The sequence below is a fragment of the Saimiri boliviensis genome, chromosome 15 (assembly GCF_048565385.1).
Source record: "Saimiri boliviensis isolate mSaiBol1 chromosome 15, mSaiBol1.pri, whole genome shotgun sequence".
Lineage (NCBI taxonomy): Eukaryota > Metazoa > Chordata > Mammalia > Primates > Cebidae > Saimiri > Saimiri boliviensis.
The window spans coordinates 24351343-24367475 of NC_133463.1; the positions used below are offsets into that span (position 1 = coordinate 24351343).

General features: G+C 38.1%; 1 protein-coding gene across 2 annotated transcripts; it reads right to left on the reverse strand.

Annotated features, from left to right (window-relative positions):
* Nucleotides 1–38: 38 nt before the first annotated feature.
* Nucleotides 39–16083, reverse strand: LOC141581434 (transient receptor potential cation channel subfamily A member 1-like). 2 transcript variants are annotated; one of them, XM_074386781.1, is made up of 6 exons: nucleotides 15822–16083; nucleotides 11943–12098; nucleotides 5746–5853; nucleotides 3857–3965; nucleotides 3522–3667; nucleotides 39–2517 (listed from the first exon to the last, which is right to left on the reverse strand). In XM_074386781.1, the coding sequence occupies exons 1-6, from the start codon at nucleotides 15930–15932 to the stop codon at nucleotides 2356–2358; spliced, it is 792 nt and encodes a 263-aa protein (XP_074242882.1). In that variant the 5' UTR covers nucleotides 15933–16083; the 3' UTR covers nucleotides 39–2355. The 2 variants fall into 2 exon arrangements, 1 of the variants encoding a protein (XP_074242882.1); XR_012514039.1 differs by lacking the exons at nucleotides 39–2517; nucleotides 3522–3667; nucleotides 3857–3965; nucleotides 5746–5853; nucleotides 11943–12098 and adding an exon at nucleotides 12107–15591 and having other exon boundaries at nucleotides 15822–15910.
* Between the last annotated feature and the right edge of the window lie 50 nt (nucleotides 16084–16133).

Genomic DNA, 16133 nt, shown 5'->3' on the forward strand with positions numbered 1-16133 from the left:
AAACAGAATTATAAATGTTATAATTATAGTACTATTGATGTAAATATAAATGTATTTAATAAAGCTACTATATTTAGAAAGTGAATTTAACTAATCATAGAATAACATGATAGAATGTTGGAGAATTAGTAAGCTTTCAAAATTTGTAATTTGATTCTTATTACAGTAGCAGTTTCAAAGTAATAGTAAGAGGAAAACACCAAATACATCACAATATTTTCTTCCTCATCTTTTAGTAAACCCATTTTCTCCTATAAAATCACCATGACCATGTTTTGAAGTATGTAGTAACATCTGTACCAAGGCAGAAAAGACAAGGAAATCGCTGGTATTGCTATGATTATGGGGAATAGCAACAGCTACATACAAGGTATGTCTCAAATCACCTTTGGGGTTCAAAAAGCCCCTCTTTGGGAGACTTCTCTTTGGCAAAAGTTAAAAGGCAGTGTTAACTTCTGAGTTTTTATGAAGCCAAAAATGATTATGGAGAGAATTGAAAATGTTTTAGCATCATCTCACAGTCAGTCATACGGATAATGTTAATTAACACAGCAAGTAAAAGTTTTCAATCTACATTAAAGCACCACCTTAACACATGTCAATACTAATGATTTAAACCTTTATGTTTCCTATGGCAAATATCATTTCTTTGTTTCAAGATTGTCTCAACTATTCTTGGCCTTCTATACACAAATTTCAGAATCGGTTTGCTAATTTTCACCTCACATATGACAAGAGGTTGCATTATATATAAAATATGTTAATTATATTTAGTAATTTTAGGGAATAAAATATAACATTAAGGACCCATCTACCTAAGATAATTTCCTCTCATGTATATAAATATATTAAGGTTGTGTTCTAAAGACACACTTTAAAAATAACCAAATCATTGGGTTTCTAAATTGGCTACACATTGGAATCAAAGAGGTTATTTCTTTTTCATTCCTGTCACTCATCACGAAGATTTTATATATTCAAGGGTATTAATTGGCACTTGGATTTTATGAGCTACTCACATGATTCTAATGTGCAACAGTTTGAGAATCTCTGGTCTAGAGATTATATTGAGTTTTCATTTCATTTCACTGGCTCTTTTTTAACTTTTTTATTTTACTAGATCATTTTCATATCACCAATCCTGGATTCATATATTACAATCTGTTTTTACAATTCTATGTTGTCTTACTTTTACATAACTGATTAACCTCCTTTAAATTTTTTAAGGTCTCAAATATCTTTATTTGAAAATTCTTTTCAGATTGCCCTATTATGTCTATTTTCTTGGAAATAAATTGGTTTTTGTTGACTTTGTTTGTTTCATAAGTTTTCTTTTATGCTATACAATTTTAGTTTGTAGATTCATCCTAAGTGGGAGTTTCTTTCTTTTCACACATATCCTATCATGGTTGGTGGTTTTGCAAATGTGTACATTCATTAGAAATAGAACTTATATTGGTAGCTAGAGTTTCTTTTTTTCTAACAGATATTTAGATAGATAGATTTCCAGGTCTGGTTACCTATTGAAAATATATTGGCAGCTCTGAGACACTGAGACACACATACACATACACACACACACACACACAGAGAGAGAGAGAGAGAGAGAGAGAGCCTCTGTGTGTGTGTGTGTGTGTGTGTGTGTGTGTGTGTGTGTGTATGTGTCCGAGACAGTGAAGGGTCAACTCAGACAACTCTTTCACCCACATGGGCAGCATCTGATACTTGTCTTTACAAAGTCTACAATGCTTGTAGACTGTCTACAACGCTTGTTTAATTAATTTCCAGTTTACAATGTTTGTTTAATTAATTTCCAGTCCTGTCCTAGTACCTATTAAGCCTACAGTTTAATACACTTTCCCTGATGTGTATTTCTGTCAAACTTCACAGAAATTTTTTATCACTTTTGGCAACTTGGTTATAATTTCCTAAAACTATGTTTGAAACCATTTATCTATAATTGTGGGGTTAGCAGAAGGGATTAGAGTGGGAAATGTGAAATATCCATATGTATCTGCTCCATTATTGTCACTGAAAATGGGGATAAAATAAATATGAGAAATTGGAACAGACTACAAAGGGCTTGGAAGACCTTGTATGTAGACTTTTTTAGCATACAGAAAATCAATCTTAATCCTATATCTGCTGGACTCCATTCAGAATATGCCACAGGAGATTTTATTCTGTGAAATTTATTTAATGTTGTACTTCCATTCCCTGGGAACACAAGCAATTCCAGTAAATACACAGGGTCTTTGCTACTTTTCTCTTTTGAACAACATAATCTTTGCTTCCATTTGTGCTAACTGCTCTTTGCAATTTCTAATTCAACATATGAAGACTAAAGCTCTGTATTCAGAATGGTAGGTAGGAAACTTGCCTGTGAAGCACAGTCTGATGGCTTTCATCAGCCGCATTAACAAGATCCATGCCACCAGAATAGGATGATATCAACAATTTAACAATCTCAGTCTCTCCATAATGGGCAACAAAATGAACGGCTGTGCACTTTGCCTTCTGTAAAAGGTTTTAATACTAGAATCAATATTTAAATCCCAATTTCAGAATATAACTCAAATTCAGCTGTGAGTTTTTTTGTCCCAGGTAAATAAAATCAAGGAATATGTATCACATTTCAGATGATTAATTTCAGTTTCATCTGATCACCATTAATCATCTGAAATGTGGCAGATATTCCTTGATTTTATAGACCTACAAAGAAAAAAACTGTAGCTAACAGTTGTGCTTATTTCTAATAAAGTAACTCTTGGCATATACTTCCACCATCATCATCTGGGTGCCATTCTTTCCCCCAGGAACATGAGAACAGTGTCTCATTCATTGCTGTAAGTACTCAGTGTATGAAGTGACTTCAGACTCCATACCACCAATGGCTGCTCTTTATTTCTATGTTGAAGGGACTTAGGATCAGTGTCCAGAAGCTACATGAGATTAATCACCAATCTCCTCCTCCAGAAAGCACAGGACTTTGCAAAATCTTGGAGGGGAGCTTGTTACCACCTAAAACTCAGACATTGAAGAAAAGGGGGCCGGAACTCTCCACTTTTGGTCAGAGATGCCTGGCATAAGGTCAGATCCCAAACACAGTCAACATGTTTATATATGTATTCTTAGAAATTAGTTAAGTGGTCCTTAATTTTAAAAATGATAACTCTTCCAAACTGAACTAAAGGCAAAGACATTCATGATTGGGCCTTTATATTCCTGGCTGAATGTTATCATCTTCTGAGGGTAGGCCTTAACTTATTTAATGGCAGTTGAACAAGATATATTCTTTATTCTATGTGTATCTGTGTCTTCAGTTGTTTTGGGGAGGTCTCAAAAGTCTTTACATAGATTGAAACTTGAGGTATTCTCTTGTTCTGCTTCTGCATAAGCCAAAGAAAATAATATCTATTTCTTGTATGTATTTCAGTGTAAACCATAAAAGAGCTATAAAGCATTTTACATGCTTATGACAATTCTAAGATAAAGATATCATACAGAATATGAAAAGTTACCTCCACTAGGTCTATTTGTGCACCATTGTCCAGGCACATTTTGACAATTTCCAAATCACCATTTTGCACAGCCAGGTGGAGAGGACTGGCTTTCTCATTATTCACACAGTTGATGTGTAACTGTCTACTGTACCCATGCTCTTCACCTGTAGAAGAAAATAACATTCAACATAGCAGAATATAGAAAATGAATAATAGGGAGAATAAGGAAAGAAAAAATGGCCACTGAGACACACAAAAGCCTGTCTCAAATTCTCTTAAATATTTTTTTAAATTAATACCATCCACCAGAATATACTTATTTACAGTGTATATATGAAAAATCCTCTACTCACCAAACTTTAATATTATTTCCATGCATTCTTTGGAACCTGAAAGTACCGCCTGATGAATAGGAAAACATCCAAATTTATTTGATTTACGTGGCTGAGCTCCTTTGTTAAGCTGGAAGAAAAGACAAAACTAAAAAGTCCCATCAGTTAAACTCCAAATCACAAATTACATTATATGTCTATGTAAAAGTAAAGTATGTAGAAAGCTTCATATATTATGAAATCTAAGCATGAAGGTAATTTTGAACTAAGTAGAGATTCTGAAATAGGGACATTTTATATCTTCCAAAGAAGTAGCAACATAGACACGAAAACAGCAATCTTGATATCCCAGAAAACTAAAGTCAACATATTTTTAAATAAAATTTTTAGACATTGTCATGACTTCTATACCCATTTTCAATTTCTTACATAAATATAGTGACAATATTTCTCAGATACTTTTCCCTTTATGTAAAATTAATAAGTGAATATGCCACCACTCTTGTTAAGCCATGAAAATCAAGTATTTTCACTAACAATAGTTCTTCACTAAAAAGATGTTAGAAGAACTAAATGTTATATTACATTGATATCTGAGCCAATCAAAGTACCATTTTCTATAAATCATTAGCCTTAAGTTTTAAGTACTTTTAATTCAAAAGAAAATATTTTGAGTAAACAGAAATTTATGTAGAATCAAATACTACCTGTAATCTCAGCTTTTAGAGATAGTATTAGTTTACTTTATATATTAAGTAGTCCAGAATTGTATATATAATATAGTCCAGAAATGGCAGATGTACTTTATAAAATCACATTATTAAATAATATTGCTAAGCAAAAGCTTTTTGAACAATATTGTCACATAGTATACACATAAAAATTAAATTTGCAAGGAAATCAGAATTTTAAAATGTTTTCTGTAGGACTTTCAAATTTAGTATTTCTTTTGTTTAAGGCTCTTTGCCTAAATTCTTGTTTTGACTGTTAGTTGATTTATTTTTATTCTCTTTATCATTTATTCTCTTTTTGGTCCAATCATGAGAGCTTAGAGTATGTACATGTCTCTAAGTACAACTAGTAAAGGTGCTAAAACATATTTGTATGGTACATTTAAACATTAGGCAAATACTTTTAAATTATTTAATGTCATTTTCTTACTCTTTGGGATGGTAAAGAGGCAAAATCAAGTGGTGAAAATATAGACCCTGGCCTGGATAATATGCAAGTGATTAAGGAATATTTGAAAAACGGCTACTTGCTCAGAAGGAGCGCTGCCGGGAGCAGGAGGAAGTCATGTGGATGGGAATCTCCATCACCTCACTGGACCACACCAGGAAGCCTCACCAGATACAAGGCTGGCTCTACCATCAGGCATGTGGCTAAGAAACTTCATCATTACATCACTCAGGGCTCTGTTTTTGAGAAAACATGGCAATAATTTCTTCAGGTCTTCAGGAGTGGCTGTGTTTCCTTTGGCTTTTATCGTATGAGCCCAATAAGTCTGCAACTGACTATATTCATCTTTCTTTTGACTATTCAGAAGCTCAAAATCAAACGTAAAATCCATCTTTATAACATACAGGCCATTAACTTTGTATTTTGCATTCTAGCTTGAACACCAGCTTCATCTCAATCTTTTCTGCCTGTGTTTTCTTTTCACTTTGAATTTCTCATAGTTCTCATTACTGCTTTACTATTAGTCTTTTGTCTTCTATAAGCAATCTCAGCTCCACTTAAGGTGGGGAGTGCATATACAAAAATACAAAAACAACTTCTTTTCCTAACACAGTTTCTGTATTTTATGTTTTTCTATGGAGAAAAACTTAACAGCTTTTGTAAATAATAATAAATCATGTTGTGTTCATGAACAGATAAAGCAAGCAGAAAGATATGACAAATATGCAAACCAAAATCTGCAGTGCTTCACTATTATTTTTGGTGCATGCGATCATCACAGCTGTGTTTCCATTTTCTCCTTCCAAATTAACATCAGTACTGCTATGCTCAAGCAAGACCTACAGAAAAGGAAGGAATAACTGTCAAATAGTTTACAGATTTCCCAGTAAGGTTCTTGTCATCCACTGGATTTTAAGTTATTATTTCATGCCAGGGATCATGTCAATTTATGTGTTTTCATCCTTCTCCCACATAATCTGGCACAAAATTCTGTACGTTGTGGGCACAAAGTAAATTTCTCAAATAGATGAAACAATCATGATTTCAGTGTCACATCAAGGTAATAATGAGTTGTGGCACTGTAAATAAAGAACTGTAGATACTAGTTATCATAGCTTCACTTAATACTTTTGATTTGCTTTAAGTGAAGCTGCGTTAACTAATGTTTTCAGAAAAACATATTTGTGGAGCCATTTAAAATGTGTTCACGGTGAAGGAGGAAGACAGGGAAGAAGGAAGAAGGTAAGAGAGAGAGAAAAGGAAGAAGGGAGGGAGGGAGGCAGGAAGGGAATGGTTTCTTTTTTCCTTCTAGCTATTTTTCTTTTACCTAGATTGCAAGCATCCTGGGGAATGTCAATAGAAACTCTATTCTATTCAGTAAACAAAACAGAGTTTTGCATAACATTTTGGTATGGCTTAACTCAATTAATTCAAATTTGTCCTGGAACACAATCATTTTCTACAATGCAAGAAATTAGCATCCTGGCCAGCACAGTGGCTCACGCCTGTAATCCCAGCACTTTGGGAAGTCAAGGGGGGCAGATTACTTGGGGTCAGGAGTTCAAAACAAGCCTGGCCAACATGGCAAAACCCTTTCTCTACTAAAAATACAAAAATTAGCTGGGCATGGTGGCACACGCCTTTAGGCCCAGGTACTTGGGATGGTGAGGCAGAAGAATTGCTTGAACCCGGGAGGCGAAGGTTGAAGTGAGCTGAGATCACACCACTCACCGTACTCCAGACTGGGAGACAGAGGAAAGGGAAGGGGAGGGGAGGGGAAGAGAAGGGAGGAGAGACAGAGGGAAGGGAGTGGAGGAGAGACAGAGGAAAGGGAAGGGGAGGGGAGGGGAGACAAGAAAGGGAAAGGGAGGGGAGGGGAGACAGAATAAAGGGAAGGGGAGGGAAGGGAGGGGAGGGTAGACAGAGGAAGGGGAGGGGAGGGGAGGGGAGGGGAGGGTAGACAGAGGAAGGGGAGGGGAGGGAAGGGGAGGGGAGGGTAGACAGAGGAAGGGGGGAGGGGAGGGGAGGGGAGAGGAGACAGAGGAAAGGAAAGGGGAGGGAAGGGGAGGGGAGGGTGAGGAGGAGAGACAGAGGAAAGAGAAAGAGGGGAGGAGAGGGGAGGGAGGGGAGGGGAGGGAAGGGGAGAAAGAGAGAAAGAGGGAGGGAGGGAGGGTGGGAAGAAAGAAAAGAAGAAAAAAGAAAAGAAAAAAAATTAGCATACTGATAAAATGGTCAGATAATTTTTCTGACGGAATTTCATTGAAGACCTGTTTCCTCCTCACCCGGCTGACTACGAGCTGATTATTGCCCGCTAAGGATCTCTGACTAGTCTTTTCTTACATTCAATTTAACAAAATTATCTCATCTAAATGTCTTATCAAATCTTTGAATTGGCCTAGTGGAGGCTTTTTTCTCTTGCAGAATGACTATGATAAACAATGACATGTCCTTATAATTAATAATGTTAAATGGGTTTATTAAATAAGCTGTTTCTTAAAAGCATTGACTTCTTTAAACAACTATGCAACCTCTTACCAGGGCCTCTTGTTAACAAAATGTGCCCTATGTGTCAACACATGAATTAGGTTTACTAATTGGCTATGCTCATAAAAGAAACTTAAACTGACATTTTAGTATATAAAAATATGTGGGAAAATGATTGATGGATTAAGGGAAATGAGAACACAAGATTCCTTCCATGGACTTTAGACACCTTTGCATTCTTTTCTTAAGAAGATCTAGATTCACATATAAAATAACCTACCAAAGTCTTCAAGAAGAGACTTTTCTCTCTTTGCCCTCTTAGAATCATAGATCATAAATTTGTAACATTTATTAGGCTGTTATTATTGTACCACCAAAAGCACAATCTTTCAAAAAGCTGTGTTCAATTACATGTGGCAGGGATCCCAAAGAGAGCAACTAAACTGTATACCTACTTCAAATTCAGTCATGACCAGGCAAGTTTGGAAGGTTCAGAGGTGAGCTCTCTGCAGGCCCCTTTGATGAGAATCCAGAAAGTCTCATGGAAGGGCCAAACAAAGGATACTTTGAAGTGAAGCCCCAAGGATGAGGGCCTGCAGGCCACTGAGAAACAAAATCACCTCCTAATCCCCAGGCCAGTGTGTCCCAGGGAATAATATACATGTCATAGGTCATTTGTGCAAACACTTGATGCACAAGTGATGCACAGATGACAGTTTTTTACTTTACAGCCATTATAGGCAGTGGGGGGAAGTTTGGGGGAAGGCTAGTGGAGCAGTCAATGGAGCAGGGGCTGGGTAGGTACGGGCTGGACCATAGGCCTAACTGGGAGAGGCAGGTGGAGAGAACTGCTGTTTGCAAGCATGAGGGGAGACACTCCAAAACACCTCCCCCTGATTCTATTTCTGTCATCTCTGGTGAACCAGAGTAGTTTGAAAATATTTTTAGACATAGTTGTGGTTGGTAAGACCAAGTAACGGACAGTCAGTCAATTTTACTTAGAACTCTATATTTCTGCATGTTCTGGTGTCACCAGGAAAATTCGTTTTATGTCTACCAATGATTTTATGAATCATTTAGACACTGGATACCTACCTTTCTGTATTTGTTGTTCTGGGGATTTCTGCTTTCTAATTAACAATAGTTTTTCAACAGTTATCTGTCTTCATATTCCCAAACCACAGTTTAAGAGCCAATATTAATTGAGTTAATAGGTATTTGTTCTTGAAAAGAGCCTCCAGAGGGAGCAGAGCTCCATGAGGAAATATGTGACATCTTTGGGAATATTCCCTGCAGTCACTAGTGGCCCAATCTAGATGATATGGAAACAGCACTTGGCTCATGAATAATGCAGATATTTAATAAAACAACCCCCCCCCCCCCGCGAAAACAAAAAAAAACCAGCTTGTTGGCAGAGGACTTTCTAGCAACTTGTTCAGGGAGCCACCCTGATCCGTTTCATAGGCACTGAGACTTCCGCTCTCCCCTTCTTTGTCAGCCAGAACTCCCATTGACTCATTCATTCATTCATTCATTCACTCACTCCCATCTACTCACTCATTCATCATTTGCCATCACAGTGCTGAGGAATAAGAGATACTTGGATTAGTAGGACACCACCCTCCACAAGGATAATTACTCAGTGGGCAAAAAAAAAGCACATGAATATTTGATCCCAATATCATGTGTTAAGGATTTGGATATCCAAGTTACAGTATGAAAGCAGAAAGTGGCTCCCCTCACACCCTTTATGCCAAACATAAAGGAGCCGAGGTTCAGAAGGCTGAGATCAACGTTTCTGAGCTAAAGAGAGCCTGAAACCCATGCATCTCTTTGGTGATTTATAGAGAAGTAGGTTTTCTTGTGGCTTACCATAATAGCCAAATCGTCATTTGCAATAATATTTCTAAAGGAAAATTTATTGTAAGTTCGAAATAGACTACCCTAGAATGAACTTTTGGAACATGATCCATTTGTAAACTGCATTCTTCTATGGTTAAGCATGTTTGTATTCTAGTGTGTCTGAGGGACTCTGAGAAGTAGTTTAAAAGCCATGGCATAATTCTTACCTTTTAGTAGTTTTCCAGGATTTCCTCTATTTTCCCAAGAGCTTAATCTTACTGCATGAAAACCAATAAGATGTCTCCCAATGGTGTCCTCCTGTCTTCAGCTAACTAATCTCTCTGACAGGGCATCCACTCTAACTAAAACAGCAAATCATAATTGTTTGCTGCTCTCACTGAGGCTCTCATTACTTTCTTCCTTTGTCATTAAGCCAGTCAGGTAAAAGTGATAAAGGCTGAACTTGAAAACATAAAGTTTTTCAGCTAGGCATAACCAGACAAATGTTCAGAAGGAGGAAGATGTTGAGGTCCAGAGAGGGTAAAAATCTTGCCAACATCACAGAGCCAGTAAGGAGGCATGAAAGTTCCTATGCCTCTCTGAACCTCAGCTTTCTCATATTCAAAACTGATTAAACAAAAACAAAGACAAATACAAAACATATATTCATATGCCTAGATACACACACACACACACACACACACACACACAAACACACACACCCCTTGAAATGTTGCAGTGTTATTGGGACAATAATAGAAAATCATGTCTTTAAAGATACTAGAGGAGTGCTTGGCCTGTAGCAATGTTTCAAAAATAGAAATGAGAAAAAAACATTACTAACAAACCGCAGGACTAGAATTCAAACTTCAGCCCCTGATGCCACATGTAGTTTTCACATATTTCTACAATACAATATATAGCACTACTTACCTTTCAGCTCAGCATACAAGCAATATGTCCTTTCATCCTGCAAAGCTCTATAGCTATTTTAAAATAGACCTTTTAATTAGTGGCAGTATATCTTTATGTCCATAAAAGGAGAAAAAGTATTTGCATATAAATATGATTTGGGGATGATTCATGGTACTTGGAACCATATAGCCATGTTTTCTGTTTCTCTCCAGTTTAAAATGTATCTCTCCACTATTTTCTTTCATTCATTTAAGTGCTTCATTCTAAACAACACACACACATGCATGTGCACACACATACACATCTCTTGACTGTTCTGTCTGATCAAGAAGAATCATTCCATTCATCATTCCATTTGGCACCACATTTAAACAGGGAACTATATTTACAACTCCTATTCACTAATTAAATAACTTGAATTTTGCTTTTATCCTCATCACTTATCAGAAATCATTTTTACAGGGTTCACTGGAGCCTTCTAAGGTAGGGGCTTTATTATGGTCACCTTCCTACTTGATCTCTTTGTGGCAAGAGCTCCTTCTAACCCTTCTATTCCAGCAACTTCTCCCATGGCTTGTGTATCATCAATCTTTTATCCACCACTCTCTTCATCTTTCTCTGGCCTTTCCTCTGCCATCTGTCTCTTGATGTTTGTACTCTGCTCTTAGCTACCTTAACTAGCAATTTTGTGATCCCCTAAAGTATTTCACACATTTCCACTGTCTCATTGACTTCCTATGCAATCATGCTCCTGTAGGGCGGCCCCATTCCTTCTACATTTCTGGATATTTCCACATATTGTAGAAGTTGCAGATATTGTCTGCTGGATAGTTCCAAGTTGATGTCTCCTGGGCCTTTCAAACTCATTGTGACCAAATCTCACACCTTCACACTCAGTTCCTTTCTACTTTCTCATATTCTTCCTTTTGGGGGATGATTATATTATTAGCCTAATCTCCTAAATTTAAGGATTTCAAAGTCAGTTTCAACTCCCTGCCCCTTTCTCTTCCCATTTACTCTCTGTCATGCACTGTTGACTTTACACGCAATATCTCTTGAATCTCTTCCTGTCTCCTTATTGTACCCTCACAACCCTAGTGAACTCTTATCCTCTCTTTACTACCAAAATAGCTTTTTAGCTGGGATTTCACTTCTAATCCATCTTCCACAATACCAACAGAATAATCTTATATAGCGAAGGTCTTATCTTATCACCACTTCACTGCCTCCATCTCTGTGGCATCTACCTTCCTCGTGGCCTGCAGTTGAATTATTTGAACAAGGCAGAGAGTACAAGGCTGGCATCTGGAAAACATCACTGTGGGGGGATGGTACACCTTCTTGAAGTGTCAATTTTCTTCAATGATAATTATTTAGATGTAGAATAACCTCAATGGAAATAGTATAGAAAAGTACATAGATGTATATGCATTCTTATAATCTATCTGAAAATTCAAATAAAGTCTGTGCTTCTTGTGGGGTGTCCTAAATTTGTGCACTATGCTTTGCAGTATTTCAGTAGAAGTTGAGTAGTGCTGGTATGTAGGACAACCCACACTTCTAAGTGAAGTATCCAGGCTTTTTATAATTGGCACTAATTACCCTTAAGAATCACTTCATTCCACTTCTCCCAGTGAATTGAATGGGATGAAGAATTTCTACAAGATGCATTATAATGTTTTGTTACCTTTGTAAAGTAAATGTTCAGACATGATCTCCATCCACAAAAATTGACCTTCTCCTTTGCATCTTGCAAAGGGAAGGCATTCGTATTGTCACAATCGTTTAATATCTTTTGTTCCTTAAAGTTTTGTAATCCATATGCACCTTCTTCAAAATCCACCTAGAGGTAATTAAACACTGTTACACCAAACAAACATATGGAAAACTTATAACTATAAAGTTAATCATTTTATAGTCTTAAATAATTTTTTATTATCAAAAATTCTTTACCATGCTTATAAACAGAGTAAAAGATTTTCTTGAAATACACAACATGTTTACAGATACAAAGAAGGTATGAGAAAATGCCCCCAAATTGTTCAGTACATGAAATAAATGTTTTTATTTTTTGATCATAAACTCATATATGCTTAGAAATAAAGGCCTTCTTCCTTGTTGCCAAAGAAATGGAGAAATCTTCCCCAGACAAATGAATCAGATACTTGCTTATTTCTACCATTGACCATAACTAGTCACATATGATCCATAATATATGTGTTCAAACTCTGGTTTGTCATTTTAAGAATAACTAGAGCATTTCTCACCACTGAGAAGAAACACTATCAATTAAAATGATGTATTAAAGTATTGAATATATCTTAATACAGCTAAGAAATGACTTAGAATATGAGGATTCATTCAGTAAATGTCAGATTTACTTTGGATTTTGCTGCTGGGATCACAGAACAGTACCTAACAAATCATTCTTCTATGGTAGTCTCTTAAACTGAGATGTTTTACTTTTTAACTAAAAAAATAAATTACATACAAGCTACATATAACTTTAGTGACTATAGGATATGACAATGAGCATCCAGCCACTTCTGAATTTACACATATACAGCAATAAATTTTAAATGGGATTATTGTAGAAATAGGGTTTTCTCCACGTCTCATGCTGTCAAAGAAAGTGTTGATCTAAACCGATCTGGAAGCATTTTGGCACTTGAATTTGATATGCTCTTTGGGTAATAAAGGGATTATGCTGCCCACTCCCTAGTGCCAGAATGAGCAGGTTGGGAGGTCTGTTCAGCGATGCGCTGTCAACAATAACCCAATTATTCCACAGTCTTTAAAGGAAGTACTAGGTTCAGATGCTCACAAGGTACTATTGAATTCACATGTACTATTGGCTTTAACATGACAAAACAGCACCTAAATACTTTACATAAGCATATCAGAGGTGCTAGATCATCTCAACCAGTACCTGACATGTTGTCAGGCTTTGAAGAGATTTTTTAAAGTTCTGAAAGTAAGCCAAGGATCTCATTTAGACAAATTATATATTCATTTAATGTAGTTTCATGTTGTCACAGAGTCACTTCAGATTCCTTAGGACTGTGAACTATGTGACTAGATTCAGAACATAATAGACAAGATCACTTTTAGATAAGGTAATTATAACTAAACCCCTCAAAACAGAGATATCAAATACCTCTGTTTGAGGTTGATTTAATGAAATACATATAAGTAGCAATGTGTCCAAAAGGTGGGAAACTAAGGTAAGAAATCAAATGCTAAAGTATTCACTGTCTTGAAAGAAAATAATTGGAAATGGCCAAAAGCATCAGTCCAGCGGTTCTTTCTCCACGCTTCTCATCTTGTAAGTTTTCTGTGATCCTTCAGTTTGGTTAGTGTTCCTCAGATACTGTGTGTGTACTGGAGAAAATATGTTATTTTCTTTTAAATTAGGAAATTAAATTAGCTTTGCTTTTAAATTAGGAAACCACCAAAAACCCTCCAGATTTTAAAAAACTCTTCACAGTATTATATGTGTTCCTTTGTAATGAGTCCAACCACTGAGATTTTCACAAAATGATCTGTAAGTACCACAGTTATTGAAATAAAATATATAATCCCTCAATCAATGAACTCTAATGTAGCTTCAAGAAGCATTAAATAACATGAGTGGTTCTACTTAGGCAATAAATCTAAATAAGGACAATTAGAAACATGAAGAAAAATAATTTTGAGACTTAGTGTTAAGAAATCCCTCAGCAAACATCTCTAGACAATAAAACCACAGGCCAGGTGAGAGGGCTCACGCCTGTAATCCCAGCACTTTGGGAGGTTGAGGCAAGCAGATCATGAGGTCAAGAGACCAAAATCATGCTAGTAAACATGGTGAAACCTGTCTCTACTAAAAATACAAAATTTAGCTGGGCATGGTGATGCACACCTGTAGTCCCAGCTACTTGGGAAACTGAGGCAGGAGAATCACTTGAACCAGGAACACAGAGGTTGCAGTGAACCAAGATTGTACCATTGCACTTCAGCCTAGCGACAGAGTGAGACTCCATTAAAAACAAAACAAAACAAAAAAAACGAGTGATACTAGAAATTTAAAATCTTCCTGTCCCTTAATTCATTGTAAAGATACTCTCCTAGAGGGTGAAATCTATTCATGACTCAGTTTTCCGGAGTAAGTCAAAAGGCCAGTTACTTTGCTAATATTAAGGACAAAAAATGTGTGTGATCTAGCTGGACAGGCCAACAGACTCACCTTGGGAGGACCGGCTACTTGGTGTGTGATATACTATACATGCCTGATTCACACACACAGCTGGCAACAGTGCTAATTTGTGCAGCCTATTTAGAGAGAAATTTGTCAATTTCTACCAAACTTAGGGCTGTAGGTACCTCTTGACCCTGCTAGCTAGAACTTTAACATACAGATACTCCTGTAAAGGCACCAATGGACAGACAGAATTGCCACATCTACACTCACACACTCTGTCACATGTGTAACAGCAAAACAAAGTAAACACAAAACAGCCTAAGTGTCCATTAGTGCAAGACTGGTTAAATAAATCATGATCTATTCATACAGTGGCATATTATGAAGCTGGTAAAAACAACACGGTAAATCTACAAGTGCCGATTTGAAATGTATTCTAAAATATTTTGTGAGTAAATCAAAGTGGGAAGCTGTGAGTTCATACTTTTGCAAATAAAAAAAAAGATATACTGACATGCTTGTATTTGTATAGGCATTATTTTCACCTGGAAAAGACGTAAGAAACTGTTAACACGGTTCCACTGTGGGAAAAGATTTGTGATGAGGGTTTGGAGAAGCTTTTTAAATGTCGTCTCAGCATTTTAAAAGAGCCCCTTTCTCCTGCGGGCAGTCTGATGAAATCCAATGTTGAGTTCTGAGCACCCAACCGCCTCTATCCCTTAGAAGAGGCCATCAGGTAGTAGCTAGCGCTGCCTTTTGGTCCCGGGAACTGCCTAAGAAGCAGAAGTACCCACCCTAGAGCCTCAGGCCACCCACCCATCTTCAAAAGGTCACCTCCTCCACGGCGTTTCCTGATGTCCCCACCCCCTGAAGAAGGAATTCGCCAGTCTGTCTCCGTTTTACAGAGGACATTTTCTCTGGTTTCTCTGTTTCACTGTTAGACCAGAAGGCTTCTCAATTCCCCCACCCTCACAACCAGAGATAGTCATTCGGCTATTTGGTTCTAAACAAAATCTACAAAATGCTCCAAGTGAAACGGCTCAGAGTCCAAACTGTCCTGATTTTAGGCAGCTGCCCGATCTTGTACCAAGTGATGCAGATACTTTTGACGCAGGTTTCCCTGGACGGCAGTTGCCCATCTAGGAGCAAGAACAGACTGGACAAACAAGCAAACAAAACAGATAAAGCTGGCGCTGTGCCGGCGCGTCCTCAGCGGGGTCTCCTCTCGGATTGTGCACACACCCCAAAGCTTGCACCCCCCACCCCCGCCGCGGCCCCCCCCCCCACGCTTCCTCCAAACCCAGGGCTGCCCGCAAGGAAACCTCGAGCCGACTCCCACCCGCCCCGAGGTCGGAAGCCGTCCCGACCCCCGAGCGCCCAGGGTACCTTAAGCGGTTCCTTGCAGTCGTCCGCGTCGTCCGGCACATCCTCATAGAGCACGCCCTGGGGCTCCTTCTTCTCCCCAGGGCGCCACATCCTCTTCAGGCTGCGCTTCATCGACACCACCTCGGACGCCACCTGGTGCAGCTTCTCCCCACGCGCGCCGGCGCCTGGGGCGAGAGGGCGCAGTCAGAGCGCCGGGCGCCGAGTCCGCCCGAGCCCGAGCGCTCCCGCGCCGCGCCGCAGGCAGCGAGAAGCCCCCTCTGCCGGAGCGCCGGGGAACTTCTGCACGGAGTGCTCGGGCCCGCGCTACTTATA